Raw genomic sequence first — 20,868 nt, 5'->3', positions numbered from 1 at the left:
AGAGGCTTTGTAATTTGTTTGACAAGATCAAATGATAGCTATTGATCACAAGTATTTGTTTTAATAACCCAGATATGACTTGCAACAGCAATAGTATTTATGTCAGCCAGTTCATGTCAGATGTCACTTATGTAGGATGAAAACTGCTACTATGAGTGAAAGTGGTTTCCGACAGCAAATATGCCACACCAAGTGGAGCTCTTTGTCATGGGTATTTCGAACGGTGCCAAACCTCAGCAGGCCATCTGCCATGGTAGCTGGTGCTCTGAGCTTCCCAGAGATGGAAGGAATGCACTTTTATTTTTTTAATTCTGTTTCCCTTTGCTTCAGATCTAAACAGTCTTCCTATTATTCAGAGTATAAAAGGGCAATTAAATACATGGTACACTCTGGGAATTAATGCTCTTTTCCTATCCCAAGATGAGTATCTGAAGACCAGAAGTGGGAATATGTTTTTGACTATGAATATTTTAGCCCAGTGATTCTTTAGAATATATGCTTTTTTCAATTTAGCTACAGCTTTCAAGTAATTAGAGAAATTGAAATGTTGGGTCCACAAACTAAAGATGGTATATACAATTTCATATAATCTTAATATAAGTATTTTCAGGTGGCGAGAATTTGCCTGAAATTTAACATGTGCAGTGATTTTAAGATGATTCATGAAAAAAGAGTGGTTAGAAACTTACAGCTGGATTTCTTAGTATCCAGAGATTTTCGTTTGTTTGTTTGTTTCAACTTAAGATGTGAATTCTGTGTCTGCTGTTTTCTTTGTTCTTACTTGCTTTGGTAGCAAGAGCTGGAATGCTTCAGTGTTTGATAGAAGAATACTATTCTCTTTAGTTTTACCTTCCTGTTTCAAAGCAGTTTGTTTTCAGAGTCTGGTTGGTGGTTCCAGGAATCCATAATCACAAAAAGCGTTTACGTTTGCAAGTAGCAAAGTAAACCGCATTGCTATGCAAAACTGCACAAGTGTTTAGTCTCAGGGGAATAAAAATTGGGTGTGACTCTTATGCCTTTTAATGCCTTAAAAATATATTTTTACTGGAAGGAATTTTAGTCTATTTTATTTCCAGTTGTGATTGTATTAATGTGTATTGTTTTAATAGATTGCACGTGGTAAGATTTAGCAGTGATTTTCACTGCTAAAGATTTTCGCGTTGCCACTCAGAATTTTGATGTTTCCACTCCAGCTGTGGTATAGTAAACTTGTCTCATCCTCTTTGAACTCTTGCCCTCTATGAGCCTCTTGATCTAATTTTAGGAATGCTATCTTACTTGGCTCTCGCTATTAAAGTTGATTATCTTGGAAGACATCTGTGATTCGACTTCACCATCAGCTCTGTTAACACTACTCACTTCTCCAGTGTCTGCAAGTATCCTTCTAGGCTCTTGTTGCATCTATCATTTTAAAGCACAGCATAGTGCTTTGCTCCAATGACCCCGGTACTTCTCTGGATCTTTGCGTAATGCAGTGTTGCACCATTGCCTGCCCTTTCCTACTGCCAGACTTTGCCAGGCCACCCTCCCGGTGAAACATACAGCCACGCTTGTGATACAGTCTGTGTTTTGGGCAACTTCAACTTTTCAGTCCCAATTATGGGTATGAAAAAGAATGATTGTCAAGTTTTAGTACGCTTCCATTCAAAGGCATCCAAAATTAATTTAAAGTTATAAGGTATTAAAAGTTTTGTGTGATGAAATTGTATGAGGAGTAAAGTAAATGAACTTAAGACCATAGGGTACCAGTTCTTAAGTACCATGTCTTAAGTTCTCAAGACAGACCCTTAATCTGAATCAGTATGGTCATTCTTGTTTTCCGTGGTGAACGTAAGCAGATACCTAAGGAAGAATAAATGGGGCAAACATGCATAATATAGTACATTACCCTAGTACTCTCCCAGCCTTTGGCCATTTTTAGCTCAGGGATTTCCTGAGCCTTTTGTGCTTTGTTACTCTAGTAACCTTCGGTGAAGCTGCTCTTCCTGGTGTTTTTCCAGTCTCCCCTCAAGCCTATTTAAACTTGCCTCCACAGTATCCTTAGGCAACAACTTCTGTGGGTCAGGGATTTTTTGAGCTTGCTTCCCATCAGCTTCACTTAATGTTCTAGTTACTGTCAGTCCCCATTCATCTTCCTTATGCCACTCGCAATTTGTAGACCTCTGTCAGATTTCCTCTGTGGTTCCTTGTCCAAGGTGAAGAGTCCCAGCATACTCAGTTCCTCTTCACTTTGAAGACATTTCTTACCTTTGATAATCCCTGTTGTCTTTTGATGTCTCTCTTGCATATCTGGTTCTTGTATATCTGGTTTGATAAGAGGAGACTGTGATTCTGTATGGTAGCATAATTATGTTTTCTGTTTTATTCTCTGTTCCTTTGCTAATAATTCATAATATTTGATTTGTGTTTTTATTCCTGATAAGCACTGAGCTGATATTGTCATGAAATTACCTATCATAATCCAAACTCTTGCTTCTGAGTGGCAATAGTCAGCTCAGAGCCTGCTCTTTTGTACATCAGGTCAAGATTATTTTTTTGGATACATCATTTTGCCTTCACGTATATTGAACTTCATCTGCCATTTTTGTTGTTCAGTCACTCTGCAGCTATTTGCAGTTGTCTGTCAGCCTTATAGCCTTTGAATAGCTTTATGTCATCAGCAAACTTTGTCACCTTGCTGCTCGCTGCTTTCCCGTGAATGTGCTGAATAGATCAGATCCCTGTATAACCCAGCTGGTACTTCCCTCCATTTCGAGCACAAACCCTTAATGCCTACCCTCTGCTTGCAGTTTTTTTAGCCCAGTTATTTATTCATGCCAGACCATCCCTCTTAAGCCATGGCTATGTAGCTTTCTTTAAAATGTTTGATTGTCTTCCATATTGAAGTGTCCACATATGAAAATATCACCGCTGGTTGAAAGCAGTGGGGGATGACCCATGTTCATAAATGCAGTCATTGAAATAGGATAAGCTTATTAATGTTGAAAGGGGGAAAAAAAATCTAGTAAGCAGGTCAGGGTATAAATTTCTTCATTGGTTACTGTACTTGAGACCAAAAAAGAAAAATAGCCTTTCAATCTTGTTCATTTTGTCCTCTTCCTTTGCTTCTCATGGGAGATGAGGAGTGAAGAAGCAAAATGCTTTATTTTGATACAGTCAGCTTCTGTTCTGAAATTTGACATCAATACTTCCTGAAGGTAAAAATTCTGCCTCAGTTTTTGTGAAAAATACAGCTGTCTGTCTAGCTATATCCCTGCATTTTTTAGCACCTGCTTTTACTCAGTCCAAATTACTGATGAAAATATTTCAGCCAGTTCTATTTTTTCTAGTTAGTATGAAATCACACACCTTGTTATAAAGAGGAAATCTTTTAGACTTTTCCCAAGGTCTGTGCTGTATTCCCAGTTGGTGCCCAATTGTTCCTAATTGTCCTGTTAGATATCTACTGACCTGATCCTCATGGGCTGTTAAGTAGGTATAGCATCATAAAACTCTTTCAAATAACAATTTGGAACCAAGTATTTGATTTTTCTTTCCTTGGTATTCTGTACAGATAAAGTTCCTAACACAACCTGGCAGCAATATATCTGGTTTTAAATGGTTTAGAGATGCTCCTGATATGTGAGGGGAAAGGAGGCTGATTGCTTCAGCGTACATATGAAAGTGAATAGGGTAGATTTGTATTGCTTACTGCTTTTGGCCATCTTTCTTCTTTGAATGAAAGTCACTTTACATTCTCTCAGTAAACAAACACAGTGATTATTCTAAGACCCACATACAGTTTCAGTACTTCGTATATCTTATTTTTTTTATTTCTGTGCCATATGCATTTCTGTAACACTGCTTAGCTATGCAACACAGATTTTTGTTAACTGAATGTTGCAAACAAGCTGCATCTCAGCACTAAGTAATGTTTAAGTCATTTTCAGTGAATGATTTCAGGTGGATTTGATTAAAGTGCATTTGAAGAAATGGGAATTTTTATTATATGTTTGATAGGAATTCAATAACTTTAGCTCTAGGAATTACTTGAGACATGGTTTGAAGGCTGATTATTACATTTCGGTGGGTTATTTAGCTCTCACTTGGTCTTTCATTTTGGTAAATATCATGTATTTTAGACCACATGAAAAAAAGCCTTAGAATGCTTTAATGACAATTCTTAGAATGTTTTAATGAGAGTGGCTGCCTACATGGAATCTTATGTCAGGGCTTAGGGTAAAAACTCTTATTTTGACATATATGAAGGTCTGTGAAAAAAAAAAAAAATTGTGAAGATGTAGAGTTGGAGAGTTTCTCTACTCATTTAATGGTGTTACTTCTAACAGGAAGATACGTAGGATGAAGAGGGTTAGTCTTTGTAAAACAATGAACTCTGCTTTTGATGAGGGGCTCCTACCACTGCCACGGAACAAATACATAGAAGTAATGATGTACAAGAGGCTCACAAACTAAAATCCAAGGACTTTAGAAAAAGTTGAATTCTAGGGCAAAATGTGCAGCTCAGCATTGTCTCTTGACCAAGTCTCAGAAGCAGCTCAGCCAGGAAGATTCCCTTCTGGCCAGTCTCTTAGGAATGTTGGAACAGCTTGTTGTCTTGCGACCTTGTTGACTTGCACTGAGTGGAAATCAAGTGTGACACAGCAGGTAATAAGCTCCTCTGCAGGTTATGGCACATTTTAAAATAATCTAAAAAAAAATACAGCAGTTTTGATACTTCTCTACACTCCTAATGCATGAAAGTGAATGCTAAGTTATTTGAAAACTTATGTTAAGATCCCTTATCTGTATCAGAAGATCTGACTTGTAAAAATACTATCTGCTTCTTATGACTCACAAAAACAAACAAAAAAAAATTACAATATTTTAAAATTCAAAAGGTAAGAGCTCAAAAGAATTGCCAGAAATAAGATTATATGTGCGACCATGGTTGGTCCCCTTTGTATTTGTACATTGTGACAGTTTCTAAATACAGTATGAATTTTTTTTTTTTTCCATGGAACTGTTGCCTGGGTAGGCCTGAATGCACAGGGTAGATGTTCAATTAGCAAGCAACCATAAAATATATACGTTTGTTCCTGATGTTTAATGCACCTCCTTATAGTTTATTTTTTTTCATGCTGCTCAAATTCTTCTCTAAAAGCACTGGCATTTTCTTACGGGCTTTCCTATGCTGCTCTGCATTATCATACCTCTTAATTCAAGTTTCACTGAGTTCGATGTTGCCATATATTTCTTTCCGTCTCCCTTCTCTAGCTTCTGTTGTCTTTGCCCTTGAATCAAACAGCTTATCTTCCTTTCTGAGTTCTCTGTGGGCTTCACTGAGACAAATGGAGAAGAATTTTCTTATCCTGTCCTCTTTGGTGTTGAAAACCCACTACTTAAGAATTAGAGTTGTGCCCCACAGCTGCAAGCTAGCTCAGGCTGAGTTGTTGTCTGCAAATGTTTCATATGTAGTTTAGTCAACCATAGGAGCTGAGAATTTTGATTTCTTTGGGGGGGGGCCTCTTGGATAAGATTTCCCTCAGTTTCAGCATTTGGCCAAATGTGTGTAAATTTTCATAAGAGTACTGGGAGGTACATATGATCCAAAGACCATTTCCTGTTAAATATCAAATTGGATTTAGGTACTTGAGAACGATATATATGAAAAAAGACATATATGCCTATTAGTTTGCCAAAACTTCTTAATGTCAGCAAAAAGTATTACCAGTCCTGCTTTCAGAAATGGCTAGATTGTGTTGCAGATTTTTTTCTGCAGTCATTGAGTGTGACGAGAGCAGTAAGCCTGAAAAACTTTAGATTAACTGTTTAACAATCAGAAAGATTTGTCTACACAAGAAACTACACTGTTGCAGAATTCAGTATGTTTTGAATTTAAAATTAAGTACTTTATATTGCCTATCGCTAAGGATGCTCATTTCTATGGAGTCTCTTTTTAATTTCTTTCACTTAGAAAACATGGTAACAGCATGTTTATAGAGTCTGAATTGAATAGAAAATTCTGAAAGAACAAGCCTGCAGTACATGTTCTGGACTATTTTGGTGTAAGAAAATAGCACACCGCAACCCAAAGAAGTGAAGCGTAATCAATTGTTTGCTGCTCAGATAACAGGCAGACCTAGATACTAAGAGATTTACTCAGGGTGCTATATGGCACACATGCTTTGTTGGTATTAGCACCTCAGAACCACTGAGTTTCCTGGTGCTGCATGACAGCAACTAGATGAAGCACAACACAGAAATAAACCACTTTCCTTTGCTCATGCTAGATTGCTGTCGAGCAGATAAAGCATTTAGTCAAATCAGTACCTCCTCGTCCTATCCTTGGCCTTTGGGCTGCTGCCGTTGGCTGTGGCAGGATTTGTGCCAAACTCAGCCTCGTATCCCTTCCAGAGTCACTCGAGTTGCTCCACATAGAGGAGTGTCCCTTCTTGCCTGCAGCTTTGCTTGGCCTGGCAGGGATGTGCATTATCCATGGCATGGATAATCTGCAAACCAAGTAATCCTCACAGAAGTTATGACGGTGATGATTATATGGGGAAATATTAACACCTGTTGATGCTATCAGTTATACTTCTAATACACGGATAGTATGAATTATAGTAGGGACCTCACTTTGCAATGAAATTCAAGATATTTACTGTCCTAATCAGGTACTAAAAAATTACACCAACCGCACCTCTGCCTTTAACAGACTGCTTATTTTGGCCAAGTGTTCTTTTGAATATTCCTCCTACTTGAAGAAAGCTTTGGAACATGCTGAAAGCATGCTAATTGCTTCTTCCTAGTTTCATATTAATTAATTCATGTTTTTTAAAAAATTTTACGTATTTATGTATTCAGTGACTTAATTCAACTTTTCAAAAACGGGATTTACCCTTGTTCCTGGGGTTTTCTGTGACAACTTCAGTTTCATTTATAGATGCAGATATTTGGCTTTACACTTAAGTCAGTGTTCAGTTAGTAACATTGGATCTTGGTAGACAAAAGACATCTACAAGGAGGAGGATGGAGGAGGCAGAACAGTGCTAAATAACATGTTGGTACTGATGAGTGGAACCATAGTGCAAAAGCAACTGACTATTAAAAAGTATCAAATAAAACTAAACAAACCAGTGTCCAGCTCTATTTTTTTATCTCTATACATATCAGATTAAGTATGTTAAATCATGTGTTTTGTAAGGATGATATAGTAGCTCAATTAAAAGTTTTGGTAGTAAAATCAATAAACCTGTTAGCTCTTAGTTTATGTTGCTACTTATAATGTCATAGGATTAACTATCCTTTACAAAGTATTTATACTTGTAAATATTTAGATCAGTTTTATGCAAATTTCTTTCTGTGAGTAGCATTCTCTAGAGGTTTTTTTTGGTTACCTCTGTCCTTTTGCATAAGTAAATAAAGATAATAACTATTTATAGGGAAAATTATTAGATCTTTAGCTTGTCAACACACCTTTTTTCATTTTTGACAGCTCGCATTCTGCTTTATGCAGACTGTATTTCCTTTGTTACTTTAATTCCTGCTATCGCTCTTTGTGTTTTAATTTCATGGATATATTTGTTACCTCGTATACCTGAGTACTAGTGAGAAAAGAGATTAAATCGCTTTAGGAGTACCTTGAGACATTCATCTGTGCTGAGTAACTGTCCTTTGGACAGAACTGGAAGCAGTGACATTTCCAAAATGTGAGCTGTAAAGCCCAGCTGATGAGAGCTGTTCATGATTACCGCTGTATGGAGTGTTTGTTTAGCAAAAACCAAATATAATCCTTGGATAGCAATTTACTTAAGAGATGTTGGTAGGCGCAATGGCATGCCAGTTCATAAATGAAAGATTAGAGAGAGTAGTGAGTAGACAGACTCATCAGTTTGTAGAGAGTCTTAGATTTGGAGAAACTCTGGCCATCTTCCTGCCTTTGTATTTATATTCCATTTTCTTTACTAAGCTATCGTATATTATGTTCATTCTTTATTTTTGCATAAATGGGGCAGCAAATACCCACTATAGAAGCAATGACAGCTGATAACCTGTTTTGAAAGATGGAATGAAAGTTTGAATTCTTCAAGCATTGCCTTTTTCCATTTTGACGCTCTTCTGGTCTTTAAAATATGAGAATGAAAGGCACCAGACTGCTGGTGGAAGTTCATATATCAATGTAAAATGATTTCTAAGCAAAGGAAAAGATGGAGGAAAAGTCAAGGTGACACTGTGATCAACTTTCTTTGTTTTCCCAAACAACCTTGCCCAAATCTTACCCAAAATCTGCCATTTTTTCCCTTTGGTATCCATTGTGAATAGCACAGTTGCAATAGACTTGCAAAATACCCCTTGTATCTGTCAGAAAGAGGCTGATGGAGAGACATTCAAGGAAGGGTACTGCTTTCCTACTCATGATAAGCTCAACTCCTCCAGGATTCAAGGAAAAGTGGTAGTTACCTCCAGCTAGTTTCTTACAATTTTATACTTGTTTTTCATGTTTAGCATGAAATAGAATTTTAGACTTGTTTAGAATTTAACCATTGGCTTCTAAACCATGTTTAGAATTTAACCATTGGCTGAATCTTGCCATGTTTAAGGCAGTCATTTTTTTTCTGGGCTTACGGATGAGGAATACTAAAGCACAGCAGAATTAAGTTATTTTTCTGTGTTCCTTCCGTGAGTCAGTGGCACAAGTAGGAAATAGAGCTCACGCTTATTCTTAGTCCCAGGAATATTTCATCCCAAGAATAGGCCCATATACTTTGGTCCCTGAACAATACCCTGTCCTTATATAGCTTTTAAAAATAATTATTGCACAGATCCAATTGAGCTGATTGCCAAATATGATGCTAGACAGTTGGGTTTTTTTTTCCTCCACAGGCATGTTGACAGGAACCTTTGGTTTCCTTTACTTCCTCTGAAGTGTTAAGGAGAGTTCCATTGTTAAAACTATCTGACTGTATTCTACACCTGTAGTTTTCTAAACCAGTAGCGTTGGAGTTTTTGTTGTTGGGGTTTTTTTGTTTGTTTTTTTTCCTCCTCGGTTTAGTGTCTGTGAAAGGGGAAGTTGTGGAAGAGGAAGGGGGATAAATGAGTCAGGGTTATACTGGATTAACAAGAGTGGACTGCTAGCAGTATATATAATTTTTAGTCATGTTCCTGTGCCTTCTGGAGATGTTCAGAAATTCACATGTTTCTTCAGAATTTTTTTTTTTTTTTTTTGTGATTTGTCCTGAACTTAGTGCATTCCTGTCTGTGTCACTTCTCAGTAGTTACTGGCAGAAGTATAATCTGTCAAGGGGCTTTATGAGCAGCTATGATTTTCCTCATGGTGGCAAAGTACAGATGGGAAATAATTTGGAAAGGGTTTTTTTCACAGAATGGAAGCCTGGGGCACAGAACGTAAATGCTGAACTCTCAGAGAGCAGAGTGGATAAGCTGGGAACATGGGTCTCCACTTCCCTCTTTTGGACCTGAATCACAAGACTTTATTTTGTCCCTTCAAATTAGTAACATGTATTTTGTAGGATCCCTGTGTTTTACTGCAACTCGAGCATATGGATCAGAAATCTGTTTTGGATATAACTAATTATGTGAAATGAGCTCTGTACATATGCTTTGGATTTCGAAGCTTTAATATTTGGGGGGGTGGATTTTTAAAAGTTAAAATAAACAATTCACCTTATGAAGGCGTTTCAAACTTTCTTTTATCTTGGTTCATAAGCAGTTGTTATTTTCGGGTTTGCCAGCTAACAGAACTGTCTTTGTACAATTATTCTAAATACGAATTGTAGAATAATACAATTTAGTAATAGTCTGGTATACTTTTTTGTCAAATCTGTCTGGAAAATATTCTTAGTTGCCAAACGGATTTTATTTTAGCTCTAAAGACTGTTTTTCTGTGCCAGGGGATTGAGTTATACATTATGAGCTTGGAAAGTTGATGCATTGTTTATTACAGCAGGTTGTTGTTTAACAAAGTGTATCTATGTGGGCGCAGAAAGATTAAACACTTACTACATGCAATGAAGAAGGAAACCCAGCAGTAACCTAATTTTTGGAATAACATAACTGCAAAGATACACAGTCTGACTTCTTTTCCACACTATGTTTTTTCTGGAAATATGTATAGATGTAAAATAAAATTAGTTGTTTTTCATGGGAGATAGTAATATGCAAGCATGAAAGTAGAAATGATATACACATACAGTATGTAAGCAGGTTTATGCATGTTCAAGTTGTTGCATGAGATGTAAGTACATATTGCTAAAATGACTTTGTCTTGGTTATCATCTGTGAAATCCAGTAATTATGAAGGATCAGGGCACAGATGTATGCTTTGCTTTGTATATTTATGTATATGCTGATTCTGCCAAGCTTATTTGTTTTGGAGCTCTCAGAGTATTTTACTCTGTTCATCTGCATACACAGGCAGTAAGTAAATGCAGGACACAGGTGTTCCTCCCACCTCATCAATCAGGCCAGTGGCAGAAAGGAAGTGACACTGCCTCATTCCCTATCCAGTTCGGTTTGCTAGACCATATTGCCTTCCAAAAAGTAAAATTAGCTTTCATACAGTGATTACAAAGTTGACACAGCCAAAACTTATCTGTGTTATTGCATGCCAGTCATGCTTTACTTTCCTGTTTAATAGATCCAGGAGGGTAGGACTGCTTCAGACCTTCTACTACGAGCTGCCACCGCTCTGGTTATGGCTGGGATGTTGTAATATTTCCATTACTAAGTCCTGTTTTCAAATCGCATATGACTGGGTATTTACAGGTCCTTCAATTATGGAATCTTTGCAGCATTCTCTAGCCTGAACCCCCTCCCTGGAGTTGAAGAGAAAATTGATTCAGAATACAGGCATTTACTGAAAAAGTGAACAAACTTAGAATTCTTGTTTTCAGGCTTTACTGTCTGTATTTTAGAAAACTTGCTGATGAGGTATAACTCCAAAAGACAGGTCAATTTTGAAATCAAGGAAATGCATCTTTATTCTGATTAACCAAAATATGTTTACTTATTCAATAGATCTTTACAAGTTTATACTAAATGAAAAGTCAATTTTTAATTTTTATATCTTAGGTGTTCTGGGGTTGGTTCAAACCTTGTTGGTTCTTCAGTAGATCTGTCATGTACAAGCATGTCTGGCAACAAATAATAAAGTATGACTGAAAATCGGGTACTTCAGAAATGAAGTTCTACAAGGGGTTTGAACTGTATGGCATCAGTTTGAGTTGGCAAAAGAAAATTAGCAAAAGCTAAGCATGAATCATAGGAAAAACACCAAGTAATAGGTGTTGAGTATGTTGCAAATAATATGGAAGACCTCTACACTATGCATTACATAAAATGCAGTTGATATAGCATCATTTAGTGTTAAAATATTCTTAAATCTTACCACAGTAGTTGTTATATTGTGGAGAATGATCATCTCCGTTCAATTTGGTATAAAGAGGCAGTGTTGTTTGATTTTGATTTCTGAAAGATGAGATTTTTCTCATCAGCATGAAACCCATTCTCTACAGAAATAAGGGAGACGGTTGTGTTCTGTACCAGGCATAACACAGCTGAGGAAAGAAATCCCACCTCTAACCTGCTTCAGGTTGCAAGTGAAAGTATATTATAATTTTAAACCCTGAAGGCTGGCTGCTGAGGTGTTAAAACCATTGTTTCTCTATAATTTGGATAGCCTTTTTTTGAGGTGTAGCTCCAATATGACCCCTTAAGATATCTCTCCCCTGCTAGAATCTAGTGAGTCAAAGGGTATCTCCAGAGCATGTATCTGCTCAGCTTTTCTGTGCCACCAGACTGCCAGTACAGTGTCCCTCTGCCTCTACAACAGTCTTCACTGTGACCAGGAGAAGAAAAGCCTCTGTTACTGTCAGAGACGCAGACTGAGTTGTTAAAAGATTGGTTTCTTTACAGTCTCGTGGTGGGAATGAGACCTAAAATAGGTGGCTCAGATTGAACAGTTCTTTGCCTTCCATTAGGATTATTCACCAAAATGCTGAAGCTGATTCTTTTAGTTGTTGTTTTTCAAATAAATAGGACTTGAATACCTGGTCTTACACTTATGAATGGAAAATAAGGTGGAAAATTTTTGACACTGCTCCATCTTTATATGGGGGGAGAAAAAGGAATCACCCTAACTTAGAAAATGGAGCTGCACAGACTGCCAAGTGGATAAAGTGGAATATGTGCTTCTTGAGATGTCCTGGGAAAGCCCTCCACAAGACAGCAAAAGTATATGTGCTAAAATGGATAGACGTTGTCAAAAGAGTGACATGCACAGGTACGGAGAACCACTGGCCCACCCTGATGGCATCATCTCTGCACCTTGTATAATTCTTGAAAACAGTTTCTGAAATCATTGAGCTTTATATCTCTGTCTCAGTAAGTTACTGAGGTCTGGTATCACGTAAGCATATCTAAGCAAAAACGGTGCAATATGTGCTTTACAATTCTAAAGAAAAAATATATAAGTGAAAAGTTAAGACGTGATTTATCATGAATATTTGATACCAGAGAAGGACTTGAGATAATCGTCTGGTACAGCAAGAATCAAAATTAAGGAGGAAACACGGCTACCATATATGTAAATGATCAAGAATTTGCCATTTTCTGCTGTGCATACATGCTGTGACATATGTTCAGGCACAGATAAGGTTCTAGTTGGTTTCAAGTTTCAGCTCTTCAGTCAGATAAAAGAAGCTGTCTTAGTTTGATAAAACATTTTTTCTTGTTTATACAAACACAAACAAAAAATAATTTGACTGTTTTCTTTGTTTTAACCAACGTGTATAACGAAAGAAAAGTCTATCGATGCACTTAGTGACTGGTGCTGTTCAAAGAGGGAAGGAACAGGCTTTGTGATTTAGATACAGCCATTTGGATTCATGTCTATACCATGCATTTGCTGTGGAGTTCCTACCAGTTGTTGGTTCTGGTCACGTACTGTGCAGCTATACCTAACAGGCAATGCATGCGCGTGGACGCGTGCATACAGACACACACACGCTCCCCTCCAGGCAAGGAAGTGCCCCAGATGGCACCTGTGCATGACTTCATCCCTTAGTTCACTACAGGGCTCAAGCCTCACGAATCCAACAAACTCACTAGGTAAATTTGTACCTGCAAAGAACCCCTGCAGCACAGTACATTGCTAATGTAGACAGATCTCTGGTGTACCAGGTGAAGGAGAGCTCTGTTCAAACTTGCACCAAATCATGTTCCCATCTGTCCTGAGTACAGAAAGCTGCTTGCTTAATCTTGGGTCTAGGGCAGGCTGAGGAAGCCACGTTAAAATAGCTGTTACTTGCTTTCTGCATCAGGCTTGAGTTCTGAGGAATAAAATAATAAGGAACACGTGTGTGTAATTAAAATACAAAGGAAATAGGAAGGGGGATAGCAAGGAACAAATCCAGAAAATAAGGAACAGTTGGGCATCGTAATTATAGACATCTGATTATACTGGAGGAATTAAAGGACTCTGAAAGAATTAGCCCTACAACCATGCTGAATCTTGAGGGGAGGGAGAGTGTATTCATGAGGGGTTTGTTTGTTTTAAATTACTTATGTTTTCAAAATAACTATCTTTATCATCGTTTTCCTGGTAGCAAAACCTGTAGGAAAATCTGCAACAGAGCTTCCACAGGAATCTCTATTATAAGTTGTTCACAAATTTAGGTGAAATAGTTACTGTTTCAGTACTAAGTTGAGTGTTCTTTTAGGAAGACCCCAGGAAATCTGTTAACTGTTTTTCTGATATTTTGAGCATTCTGAAAGCTATTTGGCATGCATGTGTAAAAATCTATCTTAATCTCTTCATGTGGCTAGGGACTTAGGAATAAGTTTGAATTTATTTAAAATACTGTCTATAAGCAGTTATAAATTACATGATTTGATAAGCATTTTATTATGTTTTTCATTAAATTGTTTGGGGCACTATTAAGTAGTACCTGAGATCGTGAAAGGTGAATGGGCTTAATGCAGGACACTTCTAACTCATTAAAATACTACATTAAAATACATAAGAATACAAATTCTTCATCAGAAACTGCTCAGTCTCCTGGGTGGTCTCTACTTCATATATCAGGTGGGAAAATACCCCTTTTTTGCTGCAAGGATCATCTAAGGAATCTCCAGAAGGAAACTCTCATAAAGATTACTTCACCCGTCTCTTCCCTCTCCCCACCGTCTCCCACAGATTTTTCCATACAAAAGGATTATTCGCATTTAAGGACGCTATGTTCTTTGTACTGTACTAGGTGGGATTTCTGTGCCAAAACCTAAATAATTTTTGATTAACTGATACAAGTCGGGAAAGCTTATGGAAGTGAGCTGATAGCAAAGAAGCTTGATTTTTGTTTCTAACATGCCACTGAAAACTGAAAGCAAGTTTTAACTGAAGAGAAGGCATTTAAAAAGAGAATAGGAAGTAGCTGCAGTAACGGAAAGCTGGAAGGAATAAAAAGAATAAAATTGTCATAGGAAAAAAGAATAAACCTAGTCCTGTGCTGTGTTTCTATTTCTAGAAACCTGACTGAAATAGGTGTGATGTCACATATAAGACTATATTTTGAGTTTTTTGGTGTGGTGTGGGATTTTTTTGGTTTGGGTTTTTTTAATGTATTAGCTGTCTAATTAGTATAAATTCCTGCTTCTGTAATGATTACATGAAATAGAAATGCACAAGCTTAATCTTTATGGGGATCAGAAATGTATCCTTAATGTTCAGTTGGGAACTTGAATCTGTTCTGTTGCTGAAGAAATGATTTTATATTCATGGAGACTTACGATAAACATGTCCTCAGAAGTGCATGGAAACACAAACTACTGATTTGTATTTCTTTGATGTGTTTTCAGTTGAAAGCTCAGTGTTTTTCTTGTGTCACACAGTGATTATTACACAAATATGCAGGATATACGAGATACTGAAAGATTTATTCACTTTGTTCAATTTTAAGGATTTGATGTGGGTTTTTTTTTCCTATTATATCCACAGGAGAAACCTAACAAAGCTGTCCCTCATCTTCAGCCACATGCTAGCAGAAATCAAGGCTATTTTTCCAAATGGCCAATTCCAGGGTGATAACTTCCGTATCACCAAAGCCGATGCTGCAGATTTCTGGAGAAAATTCTTTGGAGATAAGTAAGTACTAACATTTTGCTAAATCCTTAATTCTTTCTAATCATAAGCATGAAAAAGAATCATATTTTCAAAAATACAAATAATGCTTCTAAGTATGTGGGTGGGCATTTTAAAGCTAATTTCTTGTCCAAGTCTTTAAATTGGCTGAAATTGCTAAATTCATTATTAACAATTTTTTTTTTTTTTTAAATGTTGTAATTCACTCAAAGGATGACTAAAAATGTGTGGGCAGTTCTGTCAAGGGCACTTACACTCAATCATAAATTAGACTACACTGCATGAAGTTTATTGGTTCCATTCTAGGGTGAAGATAGTACATTGTTTCCATAATGTATACGGCAAATCGTGTCCTTTCATATTATATATATATTCTACAAATGATAACTCTAAAGTCTGAATTAGGAACTTTATATTGGTCTCATGGACAGTATGTTTCCTTATCCCATCTTTAGCTTTCTAACTACTACAATATTTAGTGGTTTTTAAGTAACTGAAATAATGTTTTTATTCCTTACTATTGAAACATTTTTTCCACAACTGTACTATGTATAACGTAGTCACAGGGGACTAATGGTTTTTTTTGTTCAAGTTCTGTTACAGAAAGAGATAGAATAACTGGAGATATGTCAGAAGGTTTAATCAAAAGCAGGTTTTGGAGAAACTTATTGTTCACGAATGGGTCATAAAACGAATGCTAAGTGTGATTTGTAGATATGTGATTAAATCCTTATAGCAAATGCCATATTGAAAATGTAAAAGTAGGCAGGTGTGGGGTTTTTTGTTTGTTTCTGGGAAACAATTTGGTTAATGATACAGATATAGGCTAATAGAAGATGCATAGCTTCCTCACTTTCTCATATGGAATGTCTATTAGTGTAACAGTGACATAAGAAGGAGGAGGCAAGAGGTCTGTGTATTTTACAATATAATGGAGCAGTCATTATGGTCATCAGGTCTGATATCTTGCACAATGTAGGCCATAGCAAGTCACAGAACAATTCCTGAAACAATCTGTTACATTTTCTGAGCAAGAGCAGCTCTTTAAAATAAGTCTTTCATTCTTTATTTAGAATACCAGCATGGGAGGTTGGCACTTTTGCAAATTAATTTTGTTCAGTGTGAATTTACAACAGTTTCACTTTCTTTTTTTTGCTAGTCTAAACAAACCTACTGCTAGCTTCCAGCTTTCTGATTTCATTATGTTGTTATCTGGTAACTTCAGTCTTCTAACAAATTTCTTTCCCATGTAGAAAATGGGATGGCTGGTGTCATCGCCACGGATTTGGTTTTTTTGACAACGGGATGGCCTATGCAGCAGCGGGTTTGCTGGCGTCTGATGGGATTCATCTTTCTCAAAGGGGAAAGAGAATCTTCGCTCAGGAACTTGCAGGGCTCATTGACAGAGCTTTAAACTAGACTTGAAGGGGGAGGGGGATAATATCAGGCTTGCCCGAGAGAAGCTGAGGGGCGACGTGCCATGGTTAGAGGGAGCGGCTGCCAGCGAGGCCACTCGGCCTGAGTCCTCGAGATGTGCGGGGTACGCTGGGGCACAGCCAAAGTCGAGCGGAGTTGAGCCAGGGGATACTGAGGCAATGGGAGCCAAGAGGGAAACACCAGTGAAACGCCTCAAAGCACACAAGGGGTGTTCTTCTATGAAGGAGGCACGGGTGACAGCCCAGCTGAAGTGCCTCTACACCAATGCACGCAGCATGGGCAACAAGCAGGAGGAGTTGGAAGCCATTGTACATCAGGAAAACTATGATATGGTGGCTATCACGGAAACGTGGTGGGGTGACTCGCACAACTGGAGTGCGGCGATGGATGGCTATAAACTCTTCAGGAGGGACAGGCGAGGCAGGAGAGGTGGTGGGGTAGCCCTATATGTCAGGGAGTGTCTGGATAGTTTAGAGCTCGATGATGGTGATGATAGGGTGGAGTGTTTATGGGTAAGAATCAGGGGGAAGGCCAACAAGGCAGATATTGTGGTGGGAGTCTGTTACAGACCCCCCAACCAGGATGAGGAGACAGATGAACTATTCTATAAGCAGCTGGGAGAAGCCTCACGATCGCTAGCCCTTGTTCTTGTGGGGGACTTCAACCTGCCGGATGTCTGCTGGAAATACAATACAGCAGAGAGGAAACAGTCCAGGAGGTTCCTGGAGCGTGTGGCAGATAACTTCCTGACACAGCTGGTGAGCGAGCCAACTAGGGAAGGTGCCCCGCTGGACCTCTTGTTCACCAACAGAGAAGGACTTGTGAGCCATGTGATGGTTGGAGGCTGTCTTGGGCAGAGCGATCATGAAATGATAGAGTTTTTGATACGTGGAGAAGCGGCGAGGGGGGTCAACAAAACTGCCACCTTAGACTTTCAGAGGGCGGACTTCGGCCTGTTTAGGAGACTGGTCGAGAGAGTCCCCTGGGAGGCAGCCCTTATGGGTAAAGGGGCCCAGGAAGGCTGGACATTCTTTAAGGAGGAAGTCCTAAAGGCACAAGAGCGGGCTGTCCCCAGGTGCCGAAAGACGAGCCAGCAGGGAAGAAGACTGGCCTGGCTGACTAGAGAGCTCTGGCTCGAACTCAGGAGAAAGAAGAGAGTCTATGACCTCTGGAAGAAGGGGCAGGCAACTCAGGAGGACTACAAAGGTGTAGCGAGGTTGTGCAGGGAGAAAATTAGAAGGGCCAAAGCTGAGTGAGAGCTCAATCTGGCTGCTGCTGTAAAAGACAACAAAAAACACTTCTTCAAATACATTAGCAGCAAAAGGAGAGCTAAGGAGAATCTCCAGCCCCTAGTAGATGGGGGAGGAAACACAGTGACCAAGGATGAGGAAAAGGCTGAGGTACTTAATGCCTTCTTTGCCTCAGTCTTTAATAGCAGGGCCGACTGTTCTAGGGGTACCCAGCCCCTGGAGTTGGAAGATAGGGATGGGGACCAGAATGGAGCCCCCATAATCCAGGGGGAAATAGTGAGTGACCTGCTGCACCACTTAGACACTCACAAGTCTACGGGGCCTGATGAGATCCACCCGAGAGTGTTGAAGGAGCTGGCAGAAGAGCTCACCAAGCCCCTTTCCATCATTTACCAGCAGTCCTGGCTAACTGGGGAGGTCCCTGCTGACTGGAGATTAGCTAATGTGACACCCATCTTCAAGAAGGGCCGGAAGGAGGACCCGGGGAACTACAGGCCTGTCAGCCTGACCTCGGTGCCGGGGAAGCTGATGGAGCAGATCATCCTGAGTGCTATAACATGGCATGTAGAGAATAACCAAGGGATCAAGCCCAGCCAGCATGGGTTCAGGAAAGGCAGGTCCTGCTTGACCAACCTGATCTCCTTCTGTGACCAGGTGACCCACCTAGCGGATGAGGGAAAGGCTGTGGATGTTGTCTACCTAGACTTCAGTAAAGCCTTTGACACTGCCTCCCACAGCATTCTCCTGGAGAAACTGGCTGCTCATGGCTTGGACGGGTGTACTCTTTGCTGGGTAAAGAACTGGCTGGATGGCCGGGCCCAAAGAGTGGTGGTGAATGGAGTTTACTCCGGTTGGCGGCCGGTCACAAGCGGTGTTCCCCAGGGCTCGGTGTTGGGGCCAGTTCTGTTTAACATCTTTATCAATGATCTGGACGAAGGGATCGAGTGCACCCTCAGTAAGTTTGCAGACGACACCAAGTTGTGTGGGAGTGTTGATCTGCTGGAGGGTAGGCAGGCTCTGCAGAGGGACCTGGACAGGCTGGATCGATGGGCTGGGGCCAATTGTATGAGGTTTAACAAGGCCAAGTGCAAGGTCCTGCACTTGGGCCACAGCAACCCCATGCAACGCTACAGGCTTGGGGAAGAGTGGCTGGAAAGCTGCCTGGCAGAGAAGGACCTGGGGCTGTTTGTTGACAGCCGCCTGAATATGAGCCAGCAGTGTGCCCAGGTGGCCAAGAAAGCCAATGGCATCCTGGCTTGTATCAGGAATAGTGTGGCCAGCAGGACTAGGGAAGTGATCGTGCCCCTGTACTCGGCACTGGTGAGGCCGCACCTCGAATACTGTGTTCAGGTTTGGGCCCCCCACTACAAGAGGGATATTGAGGTGCTGGAGCGTGTCCAGAGAAGGGCAACGAAGCTGGTGAAGGGTCTGGAGCAGAAGTCCGATGAGGAGCGGCTGAAGGAGCTGGGGCTGTTTAGCCTGGAGAAAAGGAGGCTGAGGGGAGACCTTATCGCTCTCTCCAGCTACCTGAAAGGAGGTTGTAGAGAGGTGGGGGTCGGTCTCTTCTCCCAAGCAACAAGTGATAGGACAAGAGGAAATGGCCTCAAGTTGCGCCAGGGGAGGTTTAGACTGGATATTAGGAAATTTTTCTTCACTGAAAGGGTTATCAAGCATTGGAACAGGCTGCCCAGGGAAGTGGTTGAGTTGCCATCCCTGGAGGTATTTAAAGGACGTTTGGATGAGGTGCTTAGAGACATGGTGTAGTGGTGGTCTTGGCAGTGTTAGGTTTATGGTTGGACTCGATGATCTTAAAGGTCTTTTCCAACCTATATGATTCTGTGATTCTGTGAAATGTTAGAGTGTGATCAAGTTACTGTATCAATCTTCTTTTTGTTAGAGGAAAGGAATCTGACCATGTTTTGTGCTGCCCATTTTAATGTGAAGATGATCTTCAAAATACCTACAAAAGTTCAGATAACTTTATCTTAAAGATTAATTTACATGACATGTAGGGGTCTCTATCAGATGAGGCTTTTCAAAAACATGTCAGTCAAAAAAAGAAAAACAGGAGCTTTGAAAAAATGACTAATGACCATCTTTGTTCAGTGTTTCTGTTTTCCCTTCCTCTCTTTCTCCCCTTTGCTTAGCAGCTCTCAAAATTTAAATCTCCTCATGGTCCTTCTCTTCTCCTGTTTAGCTCTGTCCTTGAATGACCTTTACCAGCTGTCTTGATTGCAAATTGCATTTCCGTCATTGGGATTTACAGATCTTGTCTTCTGCAAGCTGCTGTTTCTTTCTATCATTTAATCTTAACCAGTTTCATCAGCTTCCCTATTCATTATCATGTTCCTTTTTGTATTTCTCTACTAACTTGTACTTTCTGTGTGAGATTCAAGTGCTTCCTTTCAAGTTTCCTTCCAATGGTCCTGCCAGTTTCCTTTGGGAGATGGCACAATAAATAGTTACTTGAGGTGTCAGACAGTAGGATACTGGAACATATTAATAAGTTTTTATCAGAACAAGGTTGATAAGAATTTTTCAACTGCATCAGTCCATCTGAACAACTCATCTCTACCCTTGTCTTTCTCTTGTTCACACTTTTCTCTTTCCTAACTCATCCCCTGGAGTGCTGCTTTCTAATCCTTTTCTGGACCCCAGAGCTCTTGCCATGCCTTTTGTATGCTTTGTTTTTTTCCTGCTTATATAAATTTCTTCATAAAATGCAACTTTATATATGAACTCTCAGTACTAACCCTCTGATCTCCTCCCCTCCCCCCTGTATGTACTTTGAAAGGTTGTTTGGTTTTGGGGGTTTGTTGGTTTGTTTGTTTGTTTTTGTTAAAGCATCCATGCACCAAAAATGCCTAGGAATCAAGGGAGTTTTGGGATGTCCAGTTAATTACATATGTAACCTTGGTCATCTAGTATAGCCTGGAAGTTTTTTGAGTTCTATCTTGTCAGGTGCTTTACTTTCAGACTAGATAAATAAGCACTGTTACTAGTGTTCCCAGCTCCTTTCTAATAAACTGAAGCTGGTTTAGT

At 39.5% G+C, this 20,868-nt stretch overlaps 1 protein-coding gene across 4 annotated transcripts in view; it reads left to right on the top strand.

Moving 5' to 3' along the window:
• Positions 1–20,868, top strand: part of CBLB (Cbl proto-oncogene B) — a 137,854-nt gene that overhangs the window by 55,252 nt on the left and 61,734 nt on the right. For all 4 annotated transcript variants that reach the window (XM_075514690.1, XM_075514679.1, XM_075514673.1 and 1 more), the window contains exon 4: positions 14,996–15,142. In XM_075514690.1, coding sequence (XP_075370805.1) covers positions 14,996–15,142 — 147 coding nt within the window. The remainder of the gene's footprint in view (positions 1–14,995; positions 15,143–20,868) is intronic.

This window comes from Mycteria americana, chromosome 1 (assembly GCF_035582795.1).
Source record: "Mycteria americana isolate JAX WOST 10 ecotype Jacksonville Zoo and Gardens chromosome 1, USCA_MyAme_1.0, whole genome shotgun sequence".
Taxonomy (NCBI): Eukaryota; Metazoa; Chordata; class Aves; order Ciconiiformes; family Ciconiidae; genus Mycteria; species Mycteria americana.
The sequence above is the reverse complement of the archived record's forward strand: the minus strand, read 5'-3'. Positions and strand labels throughout refer to the sequence as shown.